This window comes from Schistocerca nitens, chromosome 12, assembly GCF_023898315.1.
Source record: "Schistocerca nitens isolate TAMUIC-IGC-003100 chromosome 12, iqSchNite1.1, whole genome shotgun sequence".
Taxonomy (NCBI): Eukaryota; Metazoa; Arthropoda; class Insecta; order Orthoptera; family Acrididae; genus Schistocerca; species Schistocerca nitens.
Genome location: NC_064625.1, coordinates 193,916,894 through 193,941,864, shown reverse-complemented (window position 1 = coordinate 193,941,864; position 24,971 = coordinate 193,916,894). Strand labels below are relative to the sequence as shown.

The 24,971-nt window shown below is 43.0% G+C and overlaps 1 protein-coding gene across 1 annotated transcript in view; it reads left to right on the top strand.

Moving 5' to 3' along the window:
* Nucleotides 1-24,971, top strand: part of LOC126214861 (calexcitin-2-like) — a 425,189-nt gene that overhangs the window by 370,469 nt on the left and 29,749 nt on the right. Inside the window, exons 3-5 of the mRNA XM_049941498.1 lie at nt 2,778-2,830; nt 6,494-6,613; nt 12,938-13,052. Of these exons, the coding sequence (XP_049797455.1) occupies nt 2,778-2,830; nt 6,494-6,613; nt 12,938-13,052 (288 nt within the window). The remainder of the gene's footprint in view (nt 1-2,777; nt 2,831-6,493; nt 6,614-12,937; nt 13,053-24,971) is intronic.

The following is a 24,971-nucleotide window of genomic DNA, read 5'->3' as shown; positions in this document are numbered from 1 at the left end:
CCGCGTGGTAACATATCGCATTGCAGTGAACATAAGACAAGTGATTTCTTTGATCAAATATACGGCCTCGGCCTAGATTTGATCAAATATTGGACGACATTTGTCAAAGATCCCTATTACACTATCAAATATCTTTGACAAAGATATTGGACAAAGATTTTGGACAAAGAAATTTGATAGTGTAATACCGGTCTATGCCACGGCAAACTGGCTGACACTGACGGCGGCGGTGCACAAATGCTGCGCAGCTAGCGCCATTCGACGGCCAACACCGCGGTTCCTGGTGTGTCCGCTGTGCCGTGCGTGTGATCATTGCTTGTACAGCCCTCTCGCAGTGTCCGGAGCAAGTATGGTGGGTCTGACACACCGGTGTCAATGTGTTCTTTTTTCCATTTCCAGGAGTGTAGATGGCCAATTGTGTTGGAATTTTGGTGGAATCCCCGTAACCCATCGTATTTTTAACACTGAGCTACTGGAAAGGAAACTTACCAAAGGATTTTATTCTTTCTCTTGATCTGAGCAGTATTAAAATAACGACGAGCGTTCCTTCAGGCGGAATGATAGATACATTCAAGATATTGGTTACTCACCTACGGCTTGCCAAACTAACAATGTCTGATCGTGAATAAAATAGTTGTCATCGAGAAAAATAAACAATTGATCTGTCGCACAACACAATGGTCAGAGTATTGTGAGCATCGGAGGATAATGCGCGCGACAGGACTACACAAGCTAGCCATGTGTGCCTTGTGAGTTGGAGTTCGGAGAACATTGTCATGAAAGTAGATCTGCCTTTGTCAGCAGTACATTTCAACAAATCAATCTAATCATAACACTCGTTTAGGATATTCCAACTTTCGTAATAATACCAACCATTTTCTTCATTTGTGTAGCCTGTTGTATAATTACTTTATTAATGCTGATAATGCGCATGCAACAATTGAAATGCTTTTTCTCATCACGGCGAACCAATTAAAACATTCTTATTTGTGACTGCTTTTCGACTGTTTCTAGCTTGCAGTGGAAATGTGATGTTCACATGGATGTAGTACAGTGTGTCGTATTACATTATTACATTCATACCAGAGTATTCACAGAGACTTGTATGCTTCAGCTCTTGGACGCTTTTTACCCTTTCCAGATTTTTGTAACAGATCGTACAGATACCCCCCCCCCCCCCCCCCAGGTCACGTATACGTGATCTGGGCAGATACGCCAGCATACTAGGCAGCGGGAAGCTAACCTTGTTTTACTTTCCTGCCTTGCTTCTTAATCACATGATTTTGTAATATTCCTTGCTTCCTTATTCACTACTCTCTGTCCCTTCTTGCGATCTTAAAATATCGCGGAGGCATATGATAAAAGTCCAGCAGCCAATCGCTCACCAGTAACTGAAGTATGCATTTTTCTTGACAGAAGAAAAACAAAACAAAACTAAACCAAATTATACCGATATAAAGAACAGAAAAGTACGATGTACTGACGAAGAAAGCTGGAACGTTTGAACGGCAAAAAAACGAAACACTACCCAAAGCCAATAAAATTCAGTACACAGTAAGGCAAAATTTATCGTATGGGTAATACTACCACTGCTCATATGTGCCGTTCCGATGTGAACATATGGCCGGGCTACTTTTCCGCTCCCCGCCTCAAATTTCCCACGGTGCTAGCGAAGCACGCGCGACGCGCGGCGCGAGAAACTGTGCCTCAACCACAACGCTGCGCGACCTGGCGCAGGCGCGTGTCGCGTCCCAGTCGCGTCGCGTCGCGTCGCGTCGCAATTTGCGCGGTCCCATTTGAACCTGTGTCGTTACAAAAACGCGCGCTACGCTGCGTCGCGCCGCACGCGCTATACGCGTCTCAATTTGCAGGATGGTGGTGGTGACAGACAAAGAAGTCCTGTTAAGAAGGAAATGGCACGCCACACCATACCGTCACTTCTGGTTATCGGGCGTTTTTAGCGTTTTGTAGTCTTCTGTGAAAAAAATATACATACGGATGTGTGTTATTCTATTTAACTATGCTGCTGTGTATTTGTATACCGTGTAAGTGTAATGAAGGAACAGTGATGGAGTTTTTCCCTTTTTCTGTGTGTGTGGTGAGCAGGTGGAAGAGCGAGAAGTAAAGATGAGTGGACATATTAGTAATACGAGTGAGTTGGAGGAAAAAGTGAGGGGCAAGAAGTGAAACGAAATTGGGGGGGGGGGGGGGCAGGATTGAGTAAGAGAGCGTGAAGGATGGTAAAGGATTTTCTCTGTTTTCGTGATTTCTTTAATTAGTTTATCGAGTGCTTCGTTTCCAATATTTATTTGGGTATTCAGCAACTGTTTATTTTTTGTTAATGCTTTGTGTATATGGAAATTTCCTTCGAAATTGAGGAGGTGTCTGTCTTATGATTCAATATTCCTGTTTTAAATGATTTGCAAATGTTGAATGGTTTGTACCATATTTGAGTGCTCTGATGTGTTCTTCAAACACTGTAGCGCCAAAGAAACTTCTCTGGTCATCAGTCCCCTATAACTTAGAACTACTTAAACCGAACTAACCTAAGGACATCACACACATCCATGCCCGAGGCAGGATTCGAACCTGCGACCGTAGCGGTCGCGCGGTTCCAGACTGTAGGGCCTAGAACCGCTCGGCCACTCCGGCCGGCATAAAGAAAGAGAAACCATGGCTAAGTGAAAGTTTGCCTTTGTACTGAATAAATTTTCATGCACTTATCAAGAAATAGAGAATGTATCATCTCATTCTGCTTGTTTTTATTTTTTTTTCAGATGTCAACAGGAGTGGTACTATTGAAAAGAAGGATTTTGAAATCGCTATTGAGGTAATTATATTTTATTTATATGAGCTTGAGACTGAATTAAAAACTTTTTACTCCATTCAGGAGTATATTCGCAGAATATTTAAAAATTAGTCGCTAATTTCGATTGAACCAGATAATTATAAACAGCAATTAAACAGTAACAGAAATTATCTGTGTGCAATGGCTAAGTGTCACTGTTATAATCAACCTGTGGTAGGCAGTAAGGATACCACATTCTTGCGCCTGGGGATCCACAGTAACACACACACACACACACACACACACACAAACACACACAAAGAGAGAGAGAGAGGACAGGTTAACACAAATCTGAGTAAAAACTGTTATGCTCTAATGACCCAGAAAAGCTGCACAAATGAGCTGGTAGGTGTGAGCATTTACTAGGGCTATTCTTAAAGTATCTGACTTTATTCAGATACAAGAGTTTCACCTGCCACGGCTGGAGGTATCGCTGGAAAGCCTGTTTCTCGCAGCTGCTCCACGGAATTCTGTGTGGTATCTTCCCTGTTCTGAAATCTGGTCCCTTACAGTCTTTTACAGTTTAGGGGAAAGCCAGGATTCAGTGAGTGCTAGGTCAAGGGAATAGGAAGGCTGACAAAACACGGCCGTGTTGTGTTTGACCAGAAAACTGAATTAATTCAGGACGATGAGTGGGTGCCAACCGCCCGCAATTGGGCATTCTGGTGACGGAGCACGCCGTTGTAGTAAACAAAGGCGGCCAGCACGACTTTCACATTGCTGCCCAAATGACTAGCTTTTTTGAGTCTCGGCCATGGCTTACGCTTCTATTCCGACGAGTGGAACTGCGTTTCTGGACTGTGCCCGTGAGACCGGGACTCCTCACCAGTAATCACTATGCTGAGAAAGCTGGCTGGGATTATTGTTCACAGTATCCAGCACGTACTGTGCGATCTCCGAAGTTGCTTCTGCTCAGTTGTTAGCAATTCAGGTACGAATTTTGCTGAGGTCCAAATGTTCTGTTAACATGGAACAAATGGATCCAATAAGCCTGTGGGGATTTTTTTGGTTTTATTTAATCGTATTTTGATGTTGCTCACAAACTGCGACACCTTCTAAGCTTTTCGCGCTTCTTAAGGTCTTGTAAGTATGGTGTTTTCCGAATGTACGAAGGTATTTCGGAAAGTAAAGATACACTGTACGCCAGAGGAACAGAAGAGTTTTGGCGAGCAAGTTGGCAACACTGGTGTTAACCTTGAACCGTTAGCTTTCTCCTCGCGGTCGATCGGCAGTTGAACGTTGCTTCTCGTTGGAGTAGGTCGTGTTTAAAATGGCTGCGCCGCTTCGGAATCCCGCCAAATGCCAAGTGCGCTCCGTCATACGTTTTCTTCATGCAGAAGGTGAGAAATTGTTTCTGTTTATGGGAACATTATGAATCGACAAAATGTAACGAAATGGTATAGTTATTTCTCTGAAGGTAGGACCAATGTTCGTGACAAACAAAGAACAGATCGGCCATCTGTGATCTCTGATGCCCTTCTTCGGAGAACGGAGGAAGCAATTCGTGCGAATAGACATCTCACATTGAAAGAATTGCATCAGATCGTACCGGACGTGTCAATGACAACTCTTTATGACGTTGTGACTCTCAAGTTAGAGTACAGGAAATTGTGTGCGCGCTGGGTTCCAAAACCGTTAACGGAAGAACACAAAAAGAAAAGGATGGGCTTGGCACTCGACTTCCTCACACGCTATGCTGAAGCAGGCGATGAGTTCCTTGACCACACTGTGACAGGTGACGAGACGTGGCTTTATCACCGTACACCTAAATCCGAGCAACAATCAATGCAATGGCGCCACTCGAATTCACCAAAAGCCAAGAACTGCAAAACGTCGATTTCAGCGAAGAAAATCGTGGCCTTTTTTTTTTTTGGGACAGACAAGGCATTCTTCTGTTGGAATTTATGCCTCCTGGAACGGCAATTAATGCTGCTGCATATTGCCAGATTTTCAAACGTCTTCGAAGAGCAATTCAAAACAAACGCAGGGGAATGCTGACAAGTGGAGTCCACTTGCTTCGTGACAATGCTCAGCCTCACACAGAGCTCGTAACCAAAGCACTACTCAAACAATTCAAATGGGACGTTGTGCCCACCGACGTCCATGGCTTCCGTCACCTGAAGTCACATCTTGGTGGAAAATCATTCCACTACGATGAAGAGATCAAAGATGTAGTTGAAATGTGATTCCGACAACAGGCGGCAACCTTCTATGACTGTGGGACACAAAAGCTTGTGCACCGACTTAACAAATGTTTGGATAATGGGGGTTTCTAAGTAAATGTTCTATTTAAGGACTGCGAGCCATTGTATCTTTACTTTTCGAAATGCCCTTGTACCTCTGACCAAACAGCAATTCTGATAGCTGAACTCTTGTGGAGATATTTCCATAGCAACTTTCATCCCCTAACAAATATTGCTTCATATCTAACCGAGAAGTGCAATACAACTTTCATAAATTTAGATTTATAATTTTTTAATGTAAGGAAATGTTTTCTTAAAAGTTTTCATCCCTGTTGCACCTCATAAGCAGTTGAGCGCCCCACAACCAAAACGTCGTCATCATCCTTTCCAAATTACAGCTTTCCGAGCAACATCTCACAACTCCAGCAGGGCCGTGCTATCACTCCAGCTCCCAGCACGTAGGCCCACTCGCTGCCTTCCCCCAGCTGCTGCTAACTCGAAGGCTTGTCAGCTCACCGAGGTATGCTGCCTCGCGGACTTCATCGCACCGCGAGCCTCTCTGGTAAAGTCATTCTACACAACCGGCAATTCCACCAGAGAGGCACAAGGTCGAACAATACCGAAACTCAGCGGGAAGGTTTCGGCACAGGGCAAAGGGACCGCACAGTAACCGTGAGAAGTACACCCGTTCCACAACTCTACCACCTCTGTACTCCACCGTCGGCACCGTACGCGGTGGCAGGTATTGTTCTCCAAACATCTGCCAAACCTACAACCTCCCATCTAACTGCTACGCACTGTAGCGTCGTTCGTCACTGTGAATCACTCGTTTCCAGTCGCCTACTGTCCAGAGGCGTCACTTGTCACACCGTATCGAGCATTGCCTAGCAACGTGTGGTTTGCTTCTACCAATTTTAAGCCCCTGTGCACAGTCAATGTCCTGCTGCTAACACTTTGGAACTCGGCACTGTTTCCTTCCACTGATTTTATGCAACTTTTTACGGCCAGGCTCCGCAGCAGCTGATGCTCCCCGTGGTATGTGAGGTCTGTCTTTTGCTGTGGTCTTTTCTTTACATTTACACCACAGAGTGACGTAACTGACAGTCGACTTGTGCAACTTTAGGAGGGGTCTGTTTGTCGGTGACATCCGACGACTAGTCCACGTTAGAAACCACCGAGCCCTCCTGACCGACGTGTTCCGCTGTACTGACAACACGCTCCCGCTACGTGCCTCCTTTTATACTGGCTCGTCTGCCTGGCACCACATTTGAGGGTCACTTCGATATTACATAGGTGCGTTCAGATATCAGACAGTGTACTTGTTTTGGTTTGCAATACAAAACGGAAAAGAAGACTTATTATTATTTAAAGATTAGATTTATTTGACAGGTGGGTGTGACTGACATAACATTTTATTTTTATTTTTATTTTTGTTCATTTACGTCGCTCCTCCGTGTTTCAGAAAATCTGCCGCACCCGTGGCTGGGCCGAGGGCAGTGCCGAGCAGCAGAAGACCCGCAACACCCTGCTGCAGGTGTGGGAGGGGCTCCAGCAGAGGGCCGACGCCAACAAAGATGGACAGGTAAGGTGGTGTGCTGGAGGCTGAAGACGGGAGGCTGAAAACTGGGGGGTGGAGGCTGAAGCCTGGCAGCAGAAGACCCGCAACACCCTGCTGTAGGTGTGGGAGGGGCTCCAGCAGAGGGCCGATGCCAACAAAGACGGACAGGTAAGGTGGTGTGCTGGAGGCTGAAGGCTGGGGGCTGAAAACTGGAGGTTGGAGGCTGAAGCCTGGCAGCAGAAGAGCCGCAACACCTTGCTGCAGGTGTGGGAGGGGCTCCAGCAGAGGGCCGATGCCAACAAAGCTGGACAGGTAAGGTGGTGTGCTGGAGGCTGAAAGCTGGAGGCTGGAAGCTGGAGGGTGGAGGCTGAAGGATGAAGGCTGAAAGCTCGAGGCAAAGGCTGAAGCCTGAGAGCTGAATGATGAAGGCTGAAAACTGGAGGCTGAAGCTTCAAAGCTGAAGGATAAAGGCTGAAAGCTGGAGGCAATGGCTGAAGCCTGAGAGCTGAAGGATGAAGGCTGAAAGCCAGAGGCAGAAGCTGGAGGTTGAAAACTGGACCATGAAAACTGGTAGATGAATGCTGAACACTGAAAGTTGGAAGCTGGAAGCTGGGGGATGTAGGTTGTAGCTGCTACCGTAGGCTGGCTACAGCAAAAACTCCACACAGTGTACGTGTCTCGTGCCAAACCCTGTGTTTCTGGACTTCTCAGAGACGTCACTGAGGCATTTCAGATAGTCGATCTCTCTCTGCTCTTGTACAGACCGGATGCTTCTGGTAGAACACGAATCTGCATTGGGTGCTTTCAGTCAAACGTGCCTACACAGAGCACATCTGGTCGAAGCGACGGGTCAGCTCGAGCGTCCGATACCGTCCGTCACCTCGAGTCGTGACGTACTCCCGTTATGGTGAATGGTGTCACTTTTTGGAGAACTCGAGGGTACGACACACTGGTGATAGATCACATCCATCTGCCACGAGCGATGTATCACCTGCAATTGCTCGCTCACCTCGACCCCATCACTTATGAGTGATTTCCGAAGCGATTCCGACCGGTATTACTGCATCAAAAAGTTCTGCTGCGGAAGACGAATTGTTCTCTTTAGCAGCAGTGGTAGTTTATCTCCATATCTGTATGAATACTTGCAAAAAGCAAATAAAAAAACTAAATATAATTATTGAACTTGTTTTGAAACGCTTTTCCTGGGAACTTTAGTTTATTTTATGGAATGTACCGGGTGCATCAAAAAGAATCATCTGATTTTTAAAAAATCGTAACTATTATGTTGTTTGAGATAGTGCATGAACAACGTACTGTTGGAAAGAAAAAACTCTTGAGGTTTGCACGGTTCCTGCTAGGCAGCAGCAGTGTGCGCCAACTTCAGTTCTGTAATTTCGTTCTTGGCAAGATGGAGGATGCCAGTTTTCTTCCACATTTAGTGTTTAGTGATGAGGTAACATTCAATTTAATTGGAAAGGTGATCCGTTATAATGTTACACTATGGGTACGGGACAACTACATGAAGTTGTACAACATGAGAGCTACTCTCCAAAATTTAATGTTTTGTGCAGTTTCATGTGAAAAGGTGTACGGTCCATTCTTCTTTGCCAAGAACACTGTTACAGGAAGCACATATCTCAAAATGCTCGAGAACTGAGACTGATTTGAACGACTTTATTTACCAACAAGATGGGGCACCGTCAGACTGACATCTGGAAGTGCGGGAATTTTTAAATCGGAGGATTGCAAAGTGAAGGATCAAATGATTCGGCCTTACGTTACTAGCCTCCGAGGTCACCAGACCTGGCTGTATGTGATTCATAAGAGACTCTGCCTCTGTTGCCATCAACAATGAATGGACTAGGACATCGCATAACAGCAGTTGTGGAAGCTGTAACTCGAGACATACCTGCTGCAGTGTGGGAAAAATTTGAATACTGCATTGACATAAGCCGTACATCTCGAGAGGCGTACACTGAACACCTGTGAGAACATATGGGGAAAAAAAGCTATTTCAGTTTCCTGTTATTAAAAAAACAAAATTCATTGTATATGTTTATTAGTGTCAGAAACATAGACATGCCAAATCGGATGAGTCTTTCGGATACACCCTGTATTGTATTTTTCACTGATTTCAAGTGTGTTGTGTACATCTTTGCAGTGTGCCAATACAGTTCGTTTTTCATCGATTAATCCCCAGTTCTTCTTTCAGTTATTAGTGTTGTAGTTTAACTCCAAGTATTTACATAATAGTTTTGCAATCTCTACGTGTCAACAGAAATATTGTCTATAGCAGTCATGCTGACTTCCATAACTGTTGTAAACTTTATGAAGTAGAGTCAGATTAAATGAAATGACACAGTACTCGATTATGGATGTGGAAGAATTTTCCCCTAAATATTTAAATTTACATATACTCTTAATATTATGGTATGTCACTCTATTTAAGCTGAAAACCTTAATAATGTGTTCAATCATTTGATAAATAATGCAAAATCACCTAGTAGAGTTGAGTGTACGGCCACTATTACTTTCAACTTCACACAAATTCTGCAGCCAAAGCTTTGAAATGCTAAGCATTGCAAAACCTACGGGGAGTGAATGTCTGCATATTTTTGTGTATACAGATTGGTGAGTGAAAATTTGTACCGACATCGGGAATTGAACCCGGGTCTCCCACTTACTAGGCAGGTGCGCCAGCTACCGCAGCACCTCGGCACGGCAGTTCGCAGGTTCGATTCCCGGCCTCGGTAAAGATTTTCTCTCGCAGCTTCAGTGTGTATACGTAAAAATCGTGACTGTATGAGACCAGTAAAGTCTCTGAAATTGTGTCATTTGATTCGTCTTCATATTTGTAGTACTTGTTAATATAAATGGGAACTCGAGCATTCCACTTCACATTTCGTCGCGGTTCACGGTCGCCGGCTAACTGCACTGTCGTGTCACATTAATGTGACCACCTGTTAAAAGCCCAAATAACCACGTTTTGCAGTGCACACCACTGCGAGACCTGCAGGAAGAGAGTCACCGAGGTCGAGGGAGGTAGCGACAGCAGCGTGGAGCCGCGCCGACACGGGTGCCGGGTTTCTCGCCCGAGGATCCGCGGCGTGAACAGTCTTACTGAGGTGGTCCCGCGGATTCTCAGTCAGGTTTTAATCCGGAAAAACGAACTACATGCAGGGGTACACACGGTCACAGAAGACAGGTGCCACTGCGCCTTCCAGAATGACGAAAGCACCCAGGTAGAGCCCTCCGGGCTGGACCGTTGCCACAATTGTCTCGAGGTGATCGCTTCCGGACGTCCGTGCTGTCCACGCCACAGGTCATCCGTCTGACAGAGCGTAAAACGCGATTCACTCAGAAAGGTCACCTGTCGCCACATCCAGTTTCGGTACCTGAGTGCAAATTCCAGCCTCGGTCACCGACGGACGGCAGTCGGCACGAACCGCGGCACCCGCTGTGCGAGCCCGTACGCGTCGACTTCGGCCGAACGGCCGTCGGAGGTACACTGTCGGTAGCCCTCGGTTCGTCCGGTCGGTCAGCCGCTCAATAGTTGCACGTCTATTCGCTCGTACACTTCTCCACAGCCTCCGTTCGCCCCCGTCATCTGTGGCCCGTGGTGCTTCGCAGTTCCCTGGGCACCGGTTTTGGATAGCGCAATTTTGCCGTGCGTCGTGGAATTCTTAACTGAGGCTACAGTCCTTTGTAAACAGTTTACAAAGCTAGCCATTTCAGAAACGCTTCCACCCGTGGCCTGAAAGCCAATGATCACGCCCTTCTGGACACGAGATAAATCGCTCTGTTTCCAGCGTCCCTCCGACATACTTCATATACCGTACGCTGCTAGTACTGCCACCTGCGAGCCATTATTGCACACTGACGTCGAACAAAGGTGGTCGTCACATTAGTGTGACTGGACCTCGTAGAAATTCTATCGTAAAGTTCTTTGTCGACAGAGCGAAGTGAAACAAAATTTAATACTTAGACACAGAGCCACAGCTAGGAAGTCGTACTGCTGTATGTTGCACGCGATTCGTAGACTGCGTGGGATGTAAACGTGCAGTAACAAAATGAAACCAAAATGCAGTGAACAGTGGAACTGAGATATTAAGTTGAACTCTCTTCATAAAATGCCAAAAATCGGACATCTCGGATGCACGAAGTATCTGAGTACAACTGCAGTGCGGCATATGTGCATTAGTAAGTTCACAAATTGCCACTGAAGATGCTCCACAAGTAAAAAGTAGTGGTGAAACCCGTATGGCGCAATGAAAATGGCCTTACATTTATTTGAATCAGATGGAGTGTTTGTAACAAATTTCAAATCTTATGTGAAGCTGTGGTTAGTATTTCCAGTTACTTAAAGACATGATTGCAATATGTATGTATAGACGTAATCGTAATTACTTTCTTTTTTATAACGAACAGTATTTTTCTAAGTGACAAGTTACCCCAGAACATTATGCCATGAGACTTCAGTAAATGAAAACATGCAGAATATGTTAACTAGATTCCATCTCCCCAAACTTAACAAATATTCTTTTGGCAAAAGTAGCAAAACCTAAACATTTTAGCAGGTCTAATAGGAAGGGGATATTTTTGCCTGTACAAAACTGGATGAGCCCTTCCCTCCCTCTCTCTCTTTCTGTGAGAAGTCTAAAGCTAGGCCTCCCGAGCAAAATCAGCCAGTAACTTTCCCGAAGACATTATGTACTATTTTTCCTGTTGATGTATCTTTGCTTTGGAACCTGTACAAAAACGAGACAGCAGTTATCCGTGGACTGACAAAACGAGAAGAGGTGCAGATACGGAAAGGTGTCCGACAAGGTTGTGCACTATCCCCTGTTCTCTTTAACCTATACACTGAAGAGGCGCTGAAAAAAACTAAGGGAAAATTCACAGACAGGTGTAGTAACTCATGGCCAACAAACAGATACGATAAGATACGCCGATGATATAGCTGTCCTGGCTGAAAGTGAAGAAGATCTTGTAGTCCTACTGAATAGAATGGATAAAGTTATGGGTGAAGAATATAATATGAGAATTAATAAAGCAAAAACAAAAGTAATGGCATGCCACAAAGAAGATCAAGTGAAAGTCCAAGTTCATGTAGGCAATGAACTGCTTGAACAAGCTGATAAATTTACTTATCTGGGCAGTAATATTACCAGGGATGGAAGGAGGAAGGCAGAAGTGAGAAGCAGAATAGCTCAAGGAAAGGCTGCTTTTAACAAGAAGAAAAACATATTAACATCTAAGAGCATCAGCCTCGAAATCGGGAAAAGATTTGTGAAATCATATGTGTGGAGTGTGGCATGCTATGGATGTGAAACGTGGACTCTCGGGACAGAGGAAGACCGGAAGCTAAATTCTTTTGAAATGTGGTGCTATAGACGCATGCGCAAAATAAAATGTATCGACAAGGTCACAAACGAAATGGTTCTGGAAAGAGCAGGTGAGAAGAGAAGTTTCTGGAGTTTCATTGTTAAAAGAAGAGTGCAATTTACAGGCCATCTATTAAGACATAAAGGGCTCCTGAACACTATCATAGAGGGATATGTCGAGGGAAAAAGACCGAGAGGAAGACCACGACTGAGGTACATGGGTCAAATCGTGAAAGATGTGGGATGTAACACCTATAAAGAAATGAAGAGAAAAGCTGAAAGACGCACAGAATGGAGACAAGCTGCCATTGTAGCTGCTGCAAACCAATCCTTGGATTGACCACTACAGAAGAAGAAGTATCTTTGCTCAGCTTCACAACAATTCTTGTTGCCTTCGTCTTTCCGTCTTCCGTTCTCTTTACGTGTCCAAACCATTGTAACCTACTCTTCTTAATTCTATCATTCAGTGTAACTGTTTTGTTCTGGTTCAGATCCCTTTGTTTCAAACTGGTCTCCCTCTTGCTCGCTTGCCCTCAAACTTGGACTTTTTTTCTTCATCTTCCATTCTCTTTATACGCACAACCTATTGTAACCATTGTACTCTCCTCAGTCTTATCATTCAACTCTTCTATTAAAATTACCTTTGTAACATCTACATTTTTCACTCTGTCTCACCTTGTTTTCCCTAATACACTTCTTATGAATTTCCTTTCAGTAGCTTTAATTCTACTCTCATATCTTCTCGGCATTTTACAGGTCTCTGATGCGTGTGTGAACACGAATGTGCAGCACATCTCGTACAGCACTTCCTTACAATGCTCGTATCATCTGGAAATGTGACTAGTTCTACCTCCTGGAAATAGAAATGTGTGGCACCCAACTTTTCTAATGAACTGCAAAATAAAAAAACCTAATCTTTTCCTTTTTGTTTACAAGTAACCTAACGACTATCCGGTGTACACAGGTGAGCGAGACGGAGTGGGTGCAGATGTGGGAAGACTTCGCCAAGAGCGCCGACTCTGTGTTGGAGTGGCAGAGCCGCTACAGGGACTTCATGTTCCAGCACGTCGATTCCTCAGGTACAGTACAGTGCGTCGTCACCCGTGCCGGCATAGCATTCAGAATGGTGTGATCTAAAGCACCAGTACCTGTAAAGAGAAGCTTCCTCCAGAATAGCCTTTTTGTTTACATTTGTAATCGTGCTACCAGTAATTAGTAATACAGGATGAGCATAAAGTCTTTCCCTGATAAAAATATCTACGGAAGTATGGAGTTTGTTGCAAATTTTAGCTTAACTCTCAAAGCTTTTTTATGGAAACACTTGTGCATTTGCTCTGTTAGTTGCCTGCAGTACTTACACTGAGACTCAGTTTCTCTCCACGTTTTCCTGCTTATGTTCTGTCACTGCCTCTGCGAACGTCTCGTATTTGTGCCATAAGAGTAGGTACTAATGAACTGATGCTTTATCCTTAAAATAACCCAACCAAAAAAGTCTCGAGGGGTTATGTCTGGTGAACACGGCTATGCTGTCGGACCATCTCTACCGATCCACCTGACCAGAATGGATTGACTCGAGGTGAACGAGCCACACCCCGTGAGGCAGTGCGCCTCCTTTTTGAAACACTAGTCGTGACCGAAATTCCTTTAACTCACATGCAATGTAAAGTTCCAGAACATCCAGATAAACTGTTACCTTAATAGTAGGTTCAATGAAAAAGAATGGCCCAGTAATTGTGTTGTGCATTAAGCCACGCTACACATTCACTTTTGGGCTCTCCCATCTCCAAATCCAGGCATCACGATTGCTTACTTTCCTGGAAATGTGAAAAGTCACTACATTGGACAAGGTAGTTATTGGCAAGATTAAATTGTTCCAGCACATTCCTAGCGAACTCGGTACATCTGGGCTTATCACCTGTCTGCAAAGGTTGCAGGATTTCCATTTTGTGTCCAAGAAAATTCAGCCTTTTGTGTAAAATCTTCACCGCAGTGCTCCGAGTTACACGTGTCTGTTTCTTTGGAAACACGATGCACGGATATGCGGAGAGTGTGTCGAAAAGCTGTGCGCGCGGTGTCGACGTCTGCTGCTCCTCGCTCCTGCCAGTCTCTTCAAACTTTTTGTACCATTCTTTGATGGTCTTCACATCTAGAGGATCTGGACCGTAGGCACTTAGAAACTGTCACTGAACTGTAATAGAAGTGTTTTATGAAAATGCAAAACACGTTGCCCTTTCTCTTGCGTAGACAACAGTGCTCCTGAATTAGGCTGCCTGTAGCGAGAGAGAGAGAGAGGGAGAGAGAGAGAAAATAAGTCAGACGCTGTCAGAGAAAATGTAGAAGTGAATCCATAGAATTGTCACGAGTTTATTTATTTATTTACTCGTGTCCAGAACATAACATACATATAATGTCACGAGTTAAGCTACCATTTTCAAGAAATGACATATCTGTACCTAGCATAGTTCCTTAGAAATAAATTTTTGTGAACAGGGAAAGGTTCGTGCTCACTCTGTGCATAACACGTACATCAGCATAACAAAGTGAGTGACAGAAATTTGTTTACAGGAGATTTGCCATGGCAACAACCAATCAGAGAATGAGTGACATCATTAATTTTGTCGTATGCAACATTGCTATATTACTTTGCTTTCTGTTCCGAAAGTGCGCAGAAATATGTGAGGTTAAAACCGTCGCTCTACCCGAAGTGAGTTCTGCATATTAGTGGGAAGTATATGATGGTACCTCACATCTGTTATTGCAGAAAGCAAAATGTCACCTACAACAGCCAGACTGCAATTATACGAGACAAAGAACGTGAGAGAGAAGGAGTGGTTGAGAATGGAGTGAGGCAGGAGTATAGCCCATCCCACATGCTATTGGGTCTGAAGGAAACCTAGGAGAAATTTAGAAAAGAATTAAAGGGCAGGCAGACAACATTGTACTTCCGCCATAGAGGGCAAGACACCTTAGAAGAGCAGTTGAATGGAATGAAACATGTCTCGAAGAAAGATTATAAGACGAACGTCGACAAAGGTAAAATGAGTGTTGTGGAATGTAGCAAAAATAAATCGGGTGATTTAGAGGGAATTACACTATAAAATGTGCTTTGCTATTTGCAGTTGTAGTTTGAATGATAAAAGAGGCTTATTTCATCCTAATATGATCAATAGTATCTCACTGGATTCCCCTTTTACATAAATACTGGGCTGGCTCACACCTGACACCAGTGAAATCCTTCAACAGATTGCAGCTCGGTCGTGTTCTATTCGGGTACCGGAATAACGAAATTTGTCCTCAATCCGTGACTAGGTCTCAGTGCCGCTGACACCAGCAAATACTTCATACTCTCAAGAACAGATCTAAGTACAGGGTGCTACCCAAACACCTGACAGTAAAACAATAATTCAGGGAAAACTGTAAATATTCACTTTGTGATAAAGGCACATTATCTTTTTATGGAGCATTAGTGTATTTCACTATTTCTTGCATCGGTAAGTTTGCACCGTGCTGAATAATACAAGTAATCTATACGGGAGACATAACACAGCGTGCCAGAACGTGATAATGGTTGGGTATTGGTCATAAACTGTCTTTTTAAGTTAGCCCTACAAAAAATAAACTGATGTTGTCAAATCCAGTGAACAAAATGAGAAATGGCTCTGCCCGGAAACATTTCATTTGGGACTCCAACAGAGAGTACAGGTTGTTGTTCCATCGTGCTGGCACTGTATGTGGCAATAGGGGTTGACTTCACGATGCAGAAATGTTTGCAATACGGGTGTCAAGTGTTCGGAATTTACTTTTACAGTATGGCCCTCAGTCTCAAAAAAATACAGAACAATATATCACTCGGAGGAAACGGCACGGCAAACTGTCACTTTTGCACTAGGCACAGGACACTCGAGCAATTCGCGTAGGGTACGTGCAGCGCAGTGCCGACAGTTCTGTCTGTGTACGTATCCAGAAATTTCGCAGTGTTCTCTCCAACTTGCAGAAGCCTCAGGAATTCTTTGTAAAACTGAAGTGTCATCGTGCTGTCACTTTCAGTGAGTTTATTGACAGCACAGATCTCGTACACGCGGTAGTGGAGAACTTGGTGCAGAATACGGAGAATGCCGATATCTGCCAACCCGGGTGCGAAAGCTCGCCATTGAGCCAAAGGTCGAGAACTACACGAGATCGCAGCCACTACGTGGTTAAAATTTCCAGTGTGCCAAATGAGGAAGTCCTACAGCCGTACTGCCCTTCAGAGTTCCATCTTAACATTATTTAGATACCTGTAGCAGTGGAATATTGTGACTAAGAGCATCACGTCAATCGAACCTACCTCAAAAGTTTAGTCGTGCAACTGTGATAGACTGTGTCTTTATACACTCCTGTACTGCAGCAATATGATGTTCCTCAGGCCAGTGCTTCGTCTCCGTTTAACTCCAGAGAACAGTGCCCAACGTGGTGCACAGTCTTACAGTGGCACGTGGTGGTGGTTCTGCAAATAAAAGCACTGCCCAATTTCAACTGAGACCCAGAACGAGACAACCTCCATTTAGTGGAAAACTAACAAACCTCAAATATTCTTGTTAATTCCCAAATCGGTGCAAAGACTATGACATCACATAAACCTCTCCTTAGAGGGAATTCATAAATACACAAAAATTAACTTCGAGTGACCTCATATTTACAATATTCGGCAAAACCGCAAACAAGAAAGTCACATCATTTACCTCAGATACTATTCTTTGACCACCACAGTCTGGAGACATTTCCAGTTGTCACACATAATCAACCTGTAATGGACAGACCCTAATTCACGATCTACTCCCTGACCCAATTTCTAACAGTTCACCACCCGACCCGTACCCTCGAAACATTCTCCGTTCCTGCCTCTCGTGTCTCACATTAATTTGATTTGTACTTCTTGGTGCCAATTGAAACAAAACTCATTGTTTTCCACTGAGAGATAATAACTGATGTCCGTACTCTAACCAAAAACATACCATAAACAACTGTCTGTATCAGGAAGCACTGCATAACTCAACTGGCTAACAGACCTACCTGTTCATTCCACATCTTCAAAGTACACCAGCATATCCTTGGCCTCTTACATTTACCTGATCTTACCTGCAGTGCAGCTACTAGTATGTTGAACTTCACTGAACAAATTTTGATAGTGAATTATTCTAAGATAATAACAGTCTGGAAGAGGTTGGTACACCTGTGAATGAATAACACATAAATCTGGTAAAATCTTAATGTAGTGTCGAGGCTCAGCGTCCTGCACGTGTACAGTCGTTACAGCCATTGTACAAGGTCACGAGTGCCTTTATTGGGATTCGTGTAGCTCACGTGGCTACAAATTCTCTCTTTCAACAAGAGATTACCGATACGAAAGAAAAAGTCACTCGCGTACGAATTTACCGTTCAGAGTCGTCACAGCTCTGTTACGGTGTGCAGTGTCCAATTTGTGCTTCCTGCTGCCCTTGTGGGACTTCCAACCACAGTGCCAGGGTAGTTTAGGACACGCCGACAGTTAATAGCCCGATATTCTCGAAGTCACAAAAATAATGTAAACCACCGTTACAACCGAGTGGTCATCAGTGACAATAAAATTACAGCACCGCGACAGGGAACGTGGGAACGGACAACCGTCCTGCGTACTGGCATCAGTTCCAGTGGTGGTGTCTCACCTTGCATAAGCTTTTTCTTTACCCACCACTGTATTAATCTGTTTAGACTGTCACAAATACAAATTATACTTTGTCAAAACCAATCAAATTGACTTCCTGCACAACTGTACAGTCGGTTAGGACTATAAAATCAGGACGAGCAAAAATAAAACTTATTATACCGTACGAGCAGAGCTGACATTGGACGTAGCCTGTGCTCCCCCAACTCCATCCACGTTCTCTCCTGGACTTCAGCGACATCACATAATCTACTTTAGGATTATAAATGCTTTCAATATTATAATATCTCAATCAGTGGCTCCAGCAGAGATACTCCCAGAATGATTCACAATAGAATTTGTCCTACCTCGTGACTACGACAATCGGTAACTTTTTCGTGCGCTATTTTTCGTCATCTCTTCTGTGCTCCCTTTGACCCTCCCACCGAGCTGTAGCTGAGGCATTTGTGCCTCTGCAACGTACACAGTATTTTTATTTCTGTCACTGTCAGTATTCCGACGCAAACCTTCAAACTTGAGAAGCTGTAGCCTTCCCTTTTTGTGATCACCTGCACACTTCACTGTGACAATGGCTGTCCACAGCTGACACTGGCTTTTGTGAATCCAGACCGTTAAGCTAAATTCAAATATCTCGTCCTTGTTCGCTCAGATCGCAATGTGCTTTTCACCGATCTCCCTCTAATAATATTTTACGTTCATCTACATATGATTCCAAGTGATTCCAGTTCGCCTTTATTATTCCAGCAATCTCAACCCCTTTATGGCCAAATCACTCTCATTAATCATTGGTCTCCCTTCACATCATATTCACAATCATCTTCATATCAGTCCGTTAATGATGAGTCGGCCAAATATGCTTCGCATCACATTCACGTGGCACACAAGAAACACTCAGCTATAAAGCCAAAATTCGCTTAGAAATACACAGGAATAGAAACATCAATTCGTCTGAACAGCTGAACAACTATTCACTCAGAAAAAGAAAATTTCAAACCTTGACTGCATTGTCAGACCATACATACACATCGCTTACACTTACACAGAGCAATAAATATCACTGCTTAAACCCCCCCCCCCCCCCCCATTAAGCATGGATCTTGCCATTGGTTGGGAGGCTTCCGTGTCTCAGCGATACAGATAGCCGTACCGTAGGTGCAACCACAACGGAGGGATATCTGTTGAGAGGCCAGAAAACGTGTGGTTCCTGAAGAGGGGCAGCAGCCTTTTCAGTAGTTGCAGGGGCAACAGTCTGGATGATTGACTGATCTGGCCTTGTAACACTAACCAAAGCGGCCTTGTTGTGCTGGTACTGCGAATGGCTGAAAGCAAGGGGAAACTACAGGCTTAATTTTTCCCGAGGACATGCAGCTTTACTGTATGGTTAAACGATGATGGCGTCCTCTTGGGTAAAATATTCTGGAGGTAAAATAGTCCCCGATTCGGATCTCTGGGCGGGGACTACTCAGGAGGACATTGTTATCAGGAGAAAGAAAACTAGTGTCCTACTGGTCGGAGCGTGGAATGTCAAATCCCTTAATCTGGCAGCTAGGTTACAAAATTTAAAAAGCGAAATGGGTAGGTTCCAGTTAGATATAGTGGGAATTAGTGAAGTTCGGTGGCAGGAGGAGCTAGACTTCTGGTCAGGTGAATACAGGATTATAAATACAAAATCAAATAGGGGTAATGCAGGAGTAGTTTTAATAATGAATAAAAACTTAGGAATGCAGGTAAGCTATGCATAGTGAATGCATTATTGTGGCCAAGATAGGTACAAAGCCCACGCCTATCACAGTAGTACAAGTTTATATGCCAACTAGCTCCGCAGATGTCAAAGAGATTGATGAAATGTATGGTGAGATAAAATAAATTATCCAGATAGTCAAGCAAGACAAAAATTTAATAGTCATCGGTGAGTTGAATTCGACAGTAGGAAAAGGAAGAGAAGGAAAAGTAGCAGGTGAAAATGGAATGGGGGTGAGGAATGAAAGAGGAAGCCACCTGGTAGAATTTTGCACAGAGCATAACTTAATCATAGCTAACACTTGGTTCAAGAATCCTGATAGAACATTATATACATGGAAGAGGCCTGGAGATACTAGAAGGTATCAGATAGATTATATAATGGCAAGACAGAGATTTAGGAACCAGGTTTTAAATTTTAAGACATTTCCAGGGGCAGATGTGGACTGACCACAATCTATTGGTTGTGAACTGTAGATTAAAACTGAAGAAAGTGCAAAAAGGTGGGAATTTGAGGAGATGGGATCTGGATAAACTGACAGAACCAGAGGTTGTAGAGAGTTTGAGGGAGAGCATTAGGGAACAATTGACAAGAATGGGGGAAAGAAATACAGTAGAAGAAGAATGGGTAGCTTTGAGGGATGAAATAGTAAAGACAGCAAAGGATCAAGTAGGTAAAAAGATGAGGGCAGTAGAAATCCTTGAGTAACAGAAGAGATACTGAATTTAATTGATGAAAGGAGAAAATATAAAAATGCAGTAAATGAAGCAGGCAAAAAGAAATACAAACGTCATCGAGGCTAAGAGTCTGCCAACACTGTACTGAATTCCAGCATTACCGATGGAAGGAACCGCGAACTTGTAAGTCATTTGCAGCCAGGTGTCCCGATACTTTTCATCACCTAGTGTGTAAGGGAAAGTATGTTAATTCACACCATCAAAATCTCACACCAGTTACTTTCTATCCTTGCATCCCCTAAATATGTATTTGCAAATAAAGTAATTGTCAGTAGGCACCTGAGCTTAAATGAGAAAATGCTGACTCTCCGACAGATTCAAGAAACTCTTCTGAAAGTTCTACCTTCTCCCATTTCACTTCTAACATTTCCAGTAAATGGTAGTTTATAAACTGGCCTATGCTTAAGATACGAGTTACAAATGAAAACTGTTCCACAGCATTAACCAAAACTAGTAGACCCACCTCTGCGGTCGAGATCACCGAGGCGCGCTCGTGTGGTAGCGCTCGACCTGGGGGTAAGACAGTTTGAATCTTGGTGGTGGAAAAGAATTTCACTGCCATTATTTGGCTGGTAAGGGGAGGAGAGGTGGTAGTGTGAAGCTCCAGGTCACCAGACTTTGCACCAATGTCCTGGTTTAAATATAAAACCTTTCTGCAGTTTCTCATCAAGTGGTGCTGTTGACAGTGATCTCTGTTGGATGGGAACATTAAGCCTACCAGCCCCCTCGGTGCTATTTGCGAGGGGTAGGCTGTGTGCTGGCAGCGGCTTTCACCCTCTCCCTTCTCTCATCATCATCATCATCATCATCATCATACAATTTGAACATTATGCTACACACACACACACACACACACACACACACACACAATTACATACATGTAGTATTACAAATATTGTAATGGAGCATGTTGTAAATAAATAACAAAAAAAAAGATAAAAAAACTAATAAACCCACTAACAAAATTCTTTTACGCTCCCAGATTCACTTATATTCCACAGTTATTCATAATTAAAGCTGACAATGCATTCTTCTTTAATGTCCCACACAGTTTATTCTTCTAGTTTACTATTATTCGTTGAAACATCCTTAAAATGTTCTGCTTCAGAATAATGTACAGAAACTCCATTCATTCCCACAAAGCCCATACAGTCATTGATTATTGCTATTGCAACACTCCAGGACTCACTTATATTCCACAGTTATTCACAGTAAGGCTGACAGTGCATTTTCCTCTAATTTCCCGCACAGTTTACTCTTCTAGTTTACTATTATTCGTCGAAGCACACCTAAATAATTCGAATTACATCCCCAAAATGTTTTACTTTAGAGTAATGTACAGAAACTCCATTCATTCCCACAATCCACACACAATCATTGATTACTGCAATTGCAATAAAATAAATGTCTTTTAATGCACAGTATCCTGCGGTATTAGTACAATTAGCAATACTCGGTAATAAACTGTAAGTTAGCGGATGACTTTATTTTCACTAAGGCAGTTTATACCAGACAAATCAAAGGCTCAGTGGACATTGATAGCGTTATTCCTTAAATAAAGAAATTGTATTTGTTAAGCAACCCAGAGAAACAAAATCCCTGTTCTTTTGTCGGCAGCATCGACCGTATGTATGGTGTTCGCAAACGTGTGTTGTTTGTGACTGTGGTCACAAGTTCCACATACAATAGCCCTCATTAAAATACAGGGTGCCGCACGAAATGTGTTACCATTTTGTTTTTGAATATAAACTTTATTGTCAATACAATCTGAAAGGAACATGTACTACGATGAAGAGCTGTCCCTGGAGATTTGTTCTAACTGCACATGCTCAATATGTCCACCATTTCATTTCCTAACTTCCTGCTAACGATCACTGAAGTTAGTGATTACCCTACGGCACATGTCTTCCGTAATTTCACTGCGAGCTTGAAGAATAAGTCTTCTGAGCTCCATTAAATCACGTGGACGTTTCGGGAAAAATTTTTCCTTTAGGTTCCCCCGTCATTGAAGCGACCTGGAAACCTGAGTGAAATGATCCGCATGTTGAAATGCTCGTGTAAAAACTCAAACACAGTGTTTGCAGTATGTGGTCTCGCTCCATCTTGCACGAACCACTGCGTGTTGAAGGGCGAGGCAGTAGCAAGAAGCTGTGGAATGGAGCTGTTGCGAAGCACGCTCAAATAACGCTCACTGTTCACAGTTTCTTCAAAGAAAAAGGGTCCAATAAGTCCGTGACTGGAAATTGCTGCCCACGTCTAAATGAAAATACACCTCGTCTGAAAACCAAACCTTGCTGAGAGTTTCTTCCCTATCCGCCACCCACTGAGCAAACAGTAGTCTCTGCTGCTCGTGTTCTTCGGTGAGCTTCTGTGCACAGGTCATCTTGTATGGGTACATATGGAGGTCACTTTTAAGAATGCGTTGAACGGAGCGTCTGGATATTCCCAGTTACACTGCTGCCTTTCTACACGATTTCCCGGGACTTCTCTGTACAGCAACTCGTACCGCTTCAATATTCTCCGGCGAGGTCACTTCGTGTCAAATACTTTTCGTTCCTGTACAAATTTTTCGTACAACCTGTGGATGGTCTTCTTGCAAGGGACCCATCGTGTGTTAAACTGTTGTCAAAAACGCCTCTAACATAACCTCGGATCCCATAAGCATCATCTAGATGAGTGGTTCCCAACCTTTCTTAGAATATCACCCCTGAGTGTAGTCAGGTATTATCCCTCTACCCGCCACCATCAATATCAGTGCGTAACTAAGCTCGAGAATGAAAAAGTGTTTTCTTTGAACAGTTTTGTTTTTAAAATGACGAGAGACAAATGGTATTTGTTTTTGTGTTTCATTAAACAGTGAAATAATGAGACAGTGGGAGTATTGGTACTGCATATTTCTGACAATCTTTTTCCGTAGAACGATGAAGTAATTCTCAGTACATCATTGCCTCACCTACAACTCCTTCTGCGAAAGGAAGACTACCGATCCACATTGAGGGCAGTCATTACAAAATTATTGTCAGGTTGGACTGTCAATTAATTAATTTATTTCTGTGAAGTGATTATTGGAGCAATATCTGGCCTATTGCAGGAACTAACTTTAAGGTTAAACTGAACGAGGTAGCACTGTTTTAAACAGACCGGCCTTGTGTTTGGGACAATGGAAGCTCCAATCCGTAATCATCAATGCTGATTAGGTTTTCCAAGATTTCTCTAAATTACTTCAGGTAAATGCTGGGATGGTTCCTAGTATAAAGCCACAGCCATCTGCCTGTCCTATCCTTGTCATACTAGACACATCTGTAACTATGGAAATATCTGTACATATTAATTATTTCTGTTGTTTTTAAATTGTATGTTCAAGTCATGTCCAATATCTTTGTAAAAGAAATATACAGATAAATAAAACTACTACTACTGCTGCTACTACTAGTACTACATGCAGATGTCATTTTCAAGGGATGTTCAAGTGTATGTGACGTATGGTACAAACTGTAAGTTTAGTGGGTGGACTATGTGAAGAAGATGTTGTTATTCACTCATTTCACAAGCTGTGACCTCCAGAACATTGTGTCGTGTGTTTATGCTAGTATTTGGAAAAAAAGGTAGGTATTGGTAACTTATGTAATCAGGATTACAGTGTTATGAAATAGTGATGATAGTACTGATCTTTTAAAACAGTGTAGCTCTGTGGTTGAAACACAGTTGAACACTTTTCTTTTTACCCTAAGAAAATTTCAATTTATCCCTCAGTGGGTAATGACCCCCAGATTGGGAACCACTGATCTAGATTATGTCTACTAAGCAATACATGTAGCAAGTAGTAGGTTCAGTTTGTAAGTGGTAATACAGTGCTTCCACCAAACATTGCATAAATATGCCAAACAACTGCTGGTCTTGAATTCTTGAGGCAAACTTATCTTCTGGAATCTGAAAACAAATTATTAAGGTAATAGAAAGCATTACAGGGGCTGTCCAGTTTGTATGTCATGAAGAAAAGGTATCAAACCAACGAACGAGCTGAAGACATAAAAAATATCTCTCACGTTATTAGTATGCGAGGCAAAGTCTCATGGCTGCTCAATGCTGCCATCTTGAAAAACTATACTTTATCTGATTAAACTGATGAAAGGAATTAAATATAAATAAAGATTTTATGTTAATCTGTGATAATTATTTCCCAATGAATACAAATGTTCTTATGCGGCACAGTAAGATTAACATTATATGAATCACATGGAACGCACAACACAATCATGTATAGACTTATTCTTCAGTTGTGAATTAAACAATTTAGAAAACCTTTTTAGTGAATGAAATACCACCTTACTAAACTCGATTATGAACCGATACAGCACATAAACAGAATGGAAGTTGCCCCACATTAATCGTAATTGTGAATGCCTCCCAGCTATTAATCCTGCTTGAGTAACTATAACTATAACAATATGGCTCTCCGTGTCATAAAATACAGAAACAAAAAAAAGGGTGTAGAATTTCAAGAATGAAAATCTATAGCTGCTTTTAGATATGGCTCTCCATCTTTCTCAGTATAATTCAATGCAGTTTTGCTTGAAAGCATGCCACACCACACAGAAGCAAAACCACACCTCCACTCCAGAACAGTCCAAATGGAACAGAGAAGAAAAAACTTGAAAACCATGTAGCATCTCAGCACCCTCAGTTCTCACTGGACGATGCTGCACTCGCCTCAAACATCTCGGCCAGAATAAATTACTTGTGGTATGGCAGACCCAGTAGTGAGTACACAGAAAACTGCTCAGTGGACAAATGTGACGGCAAAGATTGCTTGTAACAATTAGACACATAAAATATA